At 38.2% G+C, this 8,555-nt stretch overlaps 1 protein-coding gene across 1 annotated transcript in view; it reads right to left on the bottom strand.

Moving 5' to 3' along the window:
* Window positions 1-5,196, bottom strand: part of LOC101846864 (DDRGK domain-containing protein 1) — a gene marked incomplete at its 5' end in the record, with an annotated part of 8,813 nt that extends 3,617 nt beyond the window's left edge. The window contains 5 exon segments of the mRNA XM_005092172.3: window positions 1,181-1,219; window positions 1,974-2,096; window positions 3,108-3,209; window positions 3,486-3,601; window positions 5,062-5,196. Of these exon segments, the coding sequence (XP_005092229.2) occupies window positions 1,181-1,219; window positions 1,974-2,096; window positions 3,108-3,209; window positions 3,486-3,601; window positions 5,062-5,196 (515 nt within the window).
* Between the last annotated feature and the right edge of the window lie 3,359 nt (window positions 5,197-8,555).

Genomic DNA, 8,555 nt, shown 5'->3' with positions numbered 1-8,555 from the left:
AAAGTTACTTATGGTCAGAGAGGTCTGAAAAAAATTCAGCTAAGTCTATGCATGTATTTGTAATGATTGTGTGATTTTCACTAATGAGGAGGCAGTTTTGACTAATTTGGAAGAGGTTAAAATAGGGTTCTGAGCTCTTAATGACAAATTTTGGCATTTATTTTCAATTTTTGAAGGCCTATATCTTGGAAACCAGTCATTCTAACATGCTTTGATTTAGAGATATCAATATTTGTGTTGACAGCTCTGGGAAAAACAAAGTTTTCATTGATTTGATCATGCACTTTGTATTTTAAAACACCTCAAACATGAGTGAAAGTCGCAGTTGAAAAGGTTTCGTTCAAAAATAAAACTTTGAAATACCATATCTCGATTGATTATTGATGGATTTTGATAATTCTTTTTTTTATGTTCTTGTTTCATAGAGTAGATTTGAACCCCTGAGGTTTAAACGTCAATATTGTTCAAAAATTTTTTCGCTTGTGGTACCTATTATAAGCTGTCCTCATAAACACTAGTACCTTTACTCTTTATCCTTGTTCCTCAAAGACATTTAGTCAATATAATTTTGAAATATAATGCAACAGGTGGTCCTTAATTTTGCTTTCTTTCCCTTTCCTGTTTTCGGTTTAAAGTATTTTCAACAGAATTGTTCTTCTCTTCCACATTAAATGATATGACCAACATATTAGTTTTTTCATTCCTTGCATGTCAAAGCTCTTCAACGAGGGAGGACACTTGTTCCAACTCACTGTGATCAGTCCTTCTATCAGTCAAAGACCCAACTAAGATGGCATCTCAATAGGCATTAATTCTCTATTCGATTTATCCTGTGTCAAAGCTTCATAGCCTGTTAGATAAGCCTCTTAAGAATCGCATTAGTGTTGCTAGTATGACTCTGTATTGAGCACAATTAAATTACTTTGCCACTCCAATTCACGTGCTGATGTCCTTCACACAGATGCATGAAGAAGACATGATGAAGCCGAAAAGCTTGAAATCTCTGTCTTGAAGATTTGGATTTCTTGCTTATTTTCTCTCCCTGTGAGCATATTTTATTATTTTTGGATTTAGATTAAGACACAGATCAAGTACTCATTACATATTCTAAAGCTGTACTGATATTAAAACATGTTGACACAAAAATGTGCGCTGATGACACAACTGCATATCTTCTCACCTTTATGTAATTTATGAACTGCTCCAGTAGAGATTCACTCTGAAAATAAAAATCGAAGCACACCATCAACAATATTTTTTAAGGCACCAGTTTTCAATGTTGTATTTTGGAATTTCTGATGATATAAGCAGTATCAACAACATATATGTGACCCTTGTACAAGTGCTGTTTATATAAGTTACACTCATGCATGTAAGGAGTCAGAATGTCTAATATTTCCTTCAAATGAGGCAGAATGCAGTGTCAATGTAGAATGCAATGTAAAATGAGAAGGCTTGTATTATTCTTCAACTGAAAAAGTCACATTGTAATAATAATAGATAAATAATAGATAGCATTTGTATAGCGCAAATCCCTGCTCAACAGTAAGTTCTATGCACTTCACAATCTATACCATTACCCCAGCAGACCTGAGAGCATTCTGAAACAACCTCAACTTTCTGGGAAGCATACAGTGCAAGCAGCCATTTAGCTAAAACACTAATATACTGACAAGATCTTTCGCTGTCTATGGCCGGGTACCCATTCCCACCTGGATGAAGTGAGGAAAATTAGTGTAAAGTGCCTTTCCCAAGGACACAACATCTGGCCCACGGCTCGAACCCCCGAACCCGCAACCTCACGATTACGAGTCCAGTAGCCTAACCACTAGGCCACTGACTCCACAGATGGATAGCCTTGCACTACAATGTAGGAAATATCATTAGAAGAAACAACTATAATTCATTCTTATATTATGACAATTTTTAAAAAATACAAAAAGAAACACAAAAGAACAAAATTACACTCTTACATTTAAGTCTGCATCTAGTTCTCCTTCGCCTTCTTCATCAACAGAAAACATTTCCTTCATCTTCAAGTACTCTTCATGTTCAATACGTTCTTGTTCCTCTTTCTTTTTCCTCTCCTCTTCTTCCTGAAAGGGAAAAGAGAAAAATACTGACCAAGTCATTGTACAAAATACAAAAGATAAATATTAATAGATTCTGTCTTTCATAATAAAATCCATCAGACTGAAATATCAATGAAAGACAAAGACATAGTAAGTGATCAATACATTTTTAAAAAATGGTTATGGCTGTTAAAGAAATAGAGTGGGAGACAAAAGAAAAAACCCTTTTTATACTCAGAAGCAACATTTTTTCCATAATATCAATCAAATAGAAGAAGAGTATTATGGTCAATACAAAGCCTTACCACAATAGCCATACCCTACCACAATATGCAGAAGGCCCAGGAAGTTGTCTCACTAACAAGACAATCCCCGATGTCCAGATCAGAAGCGGGAATAACTTTTTACATAGCCTTAACAAATTTTAAAAATAAAAGTTACGATCTTTTATTCCTGAACATTATTATTCTCTTTATTACTGAGCAACTTGAAATAAAATAGTTTTTAAAAAAATTGAATTTCATGAGAAAACAAAAAGGGGAAAGCTAAAGGCACTCTTCAACTTAAACTCACACTGAAAAGGAAGATGATGACAAAACTTACAGACAAAGCAGTCTTTTCATTCATATGGTCACGTGAAATTTCCTTTTATAGAGCTATAGCACTTAATGATAGTTTAAAATGTATTCAAGTTCAAGTCCAAATGTTATTTTTATGGAATTCAACATTACTATCATAAAACATTCGACTCTGCTTGAAAACTTGAAAATGAAAGGAGCACACCTATAGACTATAAAATGTTGCAACATGCAGACCCTCTCTGCATTCACTGTAACTAAATTAAAATGATGTAAAAAAATTATAAGACTTGAATGTTTCAAATGCTACTGCAATAAACTAAAAAATGTACTAAAACAAAACACACCAGAGAAGGCACACACAAAGCTTTCCCCACAAAATAATATTGCAAATGTTCACACACACAAATAACAACAGCTGGATACACCTTAACAAGCAATAAAACACAATACAAACCCTAATCGCCTCCTCTTGTTTTTCAACCTCCTCTTGTGCTTTCTTCTGTTCTTCCAATTCCTTCTCTCTTTTCTTTCTTTCCTCTCTGTCTCTTTCCTCTTGCTGAAATGAATGGAGAGGAAAATGTTAGAAACATAGTCTAAGAATACAAGAGCACTACCCCTTAGCCCTGTCCACCCCTTATCCCTATCCCCCCCCCCCCCCCCCCACCCCCAACAACCATGTGAGCTTAAAAATGATAAAAGCAAATATTTTAATTTATTTATTCTTACTCTAGTACATAATATGTTTAATAGCCAGAGCCCATTACAAATTTGATATTTTTTTAAAATGTGAAATAAAACAGATTAGTCTCTACAATTACTGAGATGTTGTTACCTCTCTCATTGCCTTTCGTTCCGCTTTGTCTTGCAGTTTTCTGAGCTTCTTTGCACCAATCTTTCCCTCTTGTTGTTGAGGAATATTGTCAAATATATCATCTGCATCTTCTTCATCTGAAATGTAACCCAAAGGGGAGTTCTTACAAAAGAAAGAAAAAGTAGCATTATAGGCAGATAGAAAGAACATTTATTTAACCCATTCAATACCATTTATAACAGCCAAAACCAGCCGCTGTGAGGGTAGCTATTAAGGCATTTGTGTACGACTATATTGTGTGGAATTTTCCAATGGTTCTTTCTTTATTCTGATTGGTTGAAATTATTTTGTCTACATCCTATTAGAGAAATTTACTCGTATAATTTTCACTTCTGTAAACAAACGAAGAAGTTGATTGAACTGGGCTGCTGAAAATCAGCTGACAGCTGCAGTCAGGGACCTTCGCATTTCTGTGCAACTTCATCGACAATATCAATAGAAACCATGATCATGGGGATGAAATTAACATTGATGAGGGTCTTACTGTGCTGTTTGAGACTAGATCTAATGTTGGTGGACTCTTTAATGGTTCACAATACTCAGATACTGAATCGATCGATGAGGATATAATGTTAAACCTCCATCCAACAGAGACTGACACAGCTCAACCTACATGATCTGGGTTGCTGTTAAGTGGTTGTTCAGACAGGCTGGCTAGTATACATTAAACAGAAATTTGCTGGAAGTGAAGTTTGACCGTGTTATGGGGATACAGTAATTATGTGTCCATGAGAGATGTTTTTTTGATAAAGAGAAAAGAATACACAAGAGTAACTTCTATCTTACACTTCTGTGGTGAAAAACAAAACAATGCAAGGGCTAGAGGAGCCTTATAGGTGGTCTCTGCATGACATCCCACTACAATGGAATCAGACACTAAGTGAATTAACTGAACTGCATCTTAGCCGTATGAGAGCAGGGAACAAACCATAACAAAGTTAAAATAAGCTTTTAGAGATTTAACAATTTTTGCTTCAACTTTAGCAAGGAACTTTTTGAGAAATTAAAACTCATAATTTCAGTGCAAGGTTTAGAACATCCAAGTTTTCACTGGTTAAAATAAATTACAGTAAAATTTGAGCTATAAGTTGCGACTTTTTTCCATAGCTTTAAACGTTGCGGCTTAAACAACAAAGAGGCTTATTGCGGATTTTCCTGGTTGCAGGAATGTCACTCATTCCACAATTCATAGCATACACCTAAAACATTAAAAAACTGACATATTTTCCTCAACACCACAAAAAAACATAGTCCAACAGACGGTTAGAGTACTTTTCGAGACTCCCGAATCTGCTGCGCTTATAAACCAGAGTGGCTTGTTTGTGAAAAAAGTTCCAATTTAAATAAAATTTAGTGGGTGCGGCTTACAAGGTGGTTTCAATAGCCCGAACTTTAAGGTATACTGCAAAAACAACCTAGTCAGTCAGTTTGAGTTGAAGCAGAGCAGGTCAGACATTAACCTGTATCATGACTGACATAAGTCAGCAAAAAAGAACAGACAAAAGTCATTTAGCATTTTCTTAGTTTTTAACAGTACCTGAATCATCTTGGTTTAGTCTCATTCGATTCCCTCTCGGTGCTCTTCTCCGCATTCCCTGAGGTCCTTCCATCGCCCGACGGCCAGGAGGCTGGACAGGTCTGCCTTCATTTTCAGGTTTTATAGAGGTTGACGCTACACACGGATACAGTCAAAGACAAAAATGTAGTAAATTCATCATCATCAAGTGCCAGATCTGGGACAGACATATAGAAGCAATCACGGTTCTTCATTCATTCCTTTGCTCAGATGCTCTAAAAAAAGCTACATTATTTTGATCTTTCCATGTCACCTATTTGCTTAGGCTTTTTAAGTATGTTGCTCAGGATCTACCCTTGCCTCTTTTGCCTTAAAATTTGCCAGTGAGAGCTAGATGTTCATGTTTATGTCTACTCAAGTGTCCCTGGATAGAGAAACCTTGCGAAGAAGTCAAATGCAGTCACACAACAAATGAGATGTTCTATGCAATGCATTTTAAAATATTTAGAGGGGTTTTTAAGAACAGTGTCATTATTCAGACCCCCGGGGTGTGACTAATCAGATTATTATTCAGACCCCCCCCCCTTCTTTCCGGCTTCTGTATTTAGACCCCCGCTGTCCGGGTTCTGGTTGGTGCCTGTATCAGTCCCACAATCCTAGCTCAGCACACGCGCGCCAAGCATCATCCGTATGATGACCGTGTGTGAGCGTCAGTCTGCTTGAGTTTATGTGCGTTTGCGGCCTTCTTATAGAACCGCTTGCGTCGGTCCACAGCCTAACCGAGGTGAGAATAATATCCATTTTATTCTCACCCGGGGAGAGAATAATATTATATTTTGATATTCTCACCTGGTCTGAGAATGCAATGGATTTTCATTCTTACCTGGGTGTTGAGAACGGGTAGGCCTACATGTAGGCTAATAAGATGATAGAAAATAATTTGTGAAATATAAGAGTGACTGTTCGTGACCTGCCCCCGAGCTCAAGACGATTTTTTTAGGCTCCGCAGGGAATGTTATTGTTTCATTTTTTAAAATCTTGAGAGTATGCACGCATATCTTCACCGAAACCCTAGACAAGTGTATATTCTAAATTCAGTTAAAGGAACTCACTAGCCAGAGTAGTATGTTTTTAAAAACAATAGCTTTAAAACTGAAAGCTGTTTAATGAAATAATGTTAGAATTGGATTTGTTTACAGCACAATAAACATACACTATCCCTAACATGAAGGCACGCAGTGCCTTGACCCTACGCTTATATTTTTTCTTAATTTTGATTGAATACAAACCATTCAAGAGTAAAATTTTCCATTATAGAACCAATTAAAATAGCAACAAAATGTGACGCTATACAAATGTATTCGGACAGTTGAAAGTGACGATCCCAACTGTTGGCGATGGTCGGCGACAGTTGGCAACAGTCTGCATTAAGTTTGCATGTCAATAAAGTCTTTTGGTGACACATACAGTCAGTTGACATACAATACTTAATGCAGACTGTTGCTGACTGCCACTGACAGTTGTCAACGATTGCCGACCGTCACTTTCAACCGACCGAATGACATGTATTTGCTCAAACGAGAAGGGTTTCCCCCAAATCAAATCGCCGCCCTCGAGAGCTGGCCCGCCCATTGTCGATTTAAGTCTCAGTGGAGTGAAAGAGGGAGGTGAGTTTTGTCTCCTGGAGCGCTCAGTGACAGGGGGGCTGGGTCCTATGATGCCCGAAGCGAAAAAAACGGTCAGTAAGAATTAGATTCTAGATTCTAGATCTAGTAAGTAGGCTGTCGTTATTCTCACCCGGGGTGAGAATAGTATCCATTTTATTCTCACCCCAGGTGAGAAAAATAACAGTGTATTTGGAGACAACTGTCTTCTCTTAGTAGATTTAGATCTAGACTAGAGTCTAGTCTTAGCTGCGACTTCCCGCTGGCCGTCTGTCTTTCTCACAGTACAACTACAGTGAGACTGACAGTACTAGATCTACTACTAGATATCTAGTACAGTTACAGACCACTGAAATCTGATTTAAAATCTTGATTCTAATATATTATAAATTATAGTCTAATTATATAGATCTATCTAGATCTAGATTCTATCATCTAATAACCAAATAATTAAGGGATATATATTTTCTAACGACAATTTCTCCAGTAAAAGCTTCGGTATTTTTTTACTTTCCCTCCCGTTTCACACTCAGCTACCAGTTGTCTATTTTCTACTAAATATTGATGCGCAGAACACGAATATCAACTTCATTTCCGACGCAAATTAATAGTTTTTGAAATATTTGATTGTTTTTAGGCCGTCGTTATTCGGACTCGAGTCCGAAAAACATTTTTTCATATTCGGACTCGAGTCCGAATAAAAAAATTCTTATTCGGACTCGAGTGCGAATATGAAAAAATGTTATTCGGACTCAGGTCCGGAAAAAAGGAACTTGTGTCTTCGTTCTATAGTTCTAACGTTCAGTGCTTCCAATTTTCCGCCATTTTTTAGTCCCCCCCCCCCCACACACCTTTTCTGCCGATCCGATGCCCGCCGCCTCATTGATACGCCTCCCCCCACGTTTCCCACTTTCTTTGTTGTAGAAAAAGGTGAAATTGAAGATTAGCAGACCACCTGGCACCTGCATATCATGAGCTGTTTATCCAGAAAAAGTTGTGTTGCTGTGTAGAGCTGAGCATACGGCAACTTTTGATTCCATAGACCAGCGCACAATTCATTACGTAGATCTACGTCAAGACTAGCTTATTATTGTAATAATGATCAGTTGCCGGGGGGAAAAAGACTGACGCGTGCGACGTTCAACGCCCGGACCGATAGTGCCCCCCCCCCCCCACCCCCTCCCCGACACGCACACAGCCACACGTGTGCAGGCCGCCCATCCGACCCCGACACACTCTAACGAGCCATCTTTAATTGCTTCTGATGACCTCTTGACAAATAAACATTTATTATTAGAAGCGTTATAACTTTTCAGGCCGGCCTCAAATTCATCATAAGATTAAAACTCGGCTCCTGCACAAAACGTCTTTTTGCCCGAAGTGATCCCGGTCTCTACCCAGCCTGAGGCGAGTCACGAGTGAGGCAGGACAGGAAGCCAGAGTCACGAGTCACATGAAGTTGGAAGTGATGTCATGCTGGACAAGAATCAGAGTTCGAATAACATTTTTTCATTTCGGACTCGAGTCCGAATAATCACTTCGTTGTTTTTAACCGAGATAGACGTGCTTTGGACCAATTTTTAATTGGGGGGTACCAGGGGGGCCTGCCCCACACTGGGGTAAAAGAAAATCTGGGGGGTTACAGGGGGGCATGCCCCCCTATTTTTACCCATAATTTGATATTTTACAGTAAGATTTGAAATTGTCTTGAAAATAATTGATTTGCGACAGTTTTAGTGGTTTTAAGTTTATGTGTGGAAAGTGGCTATTCTCACCCGACCGGCAGTTCTCGCAAGATCAACTCCTCCCCTCTTCTCTCTCTCTTTCTAAATACTGTCTATCGGTGTGGAC

This window comes from Aplysia californica, unplaced genomic scaffold, assembly GCF_000002075.1.
Source record: "Aplysia californica isolate F4 #8 unplaced genomic scaffold, AplCal3.0 scaffold00041, whole genome shotgun sequence".
Lineage (NCBI taxonomy): Eukaryota > Metazoa > Mollusca > Gastropoda > Aplysiida > Aplysiidae > Aplysia > Aplysia californica.
The sequence above is the reverse complement of the archived record's forward strand: the minus strand, read 5'-3'. Positions and strand labels throughout refer to the sequence as shown.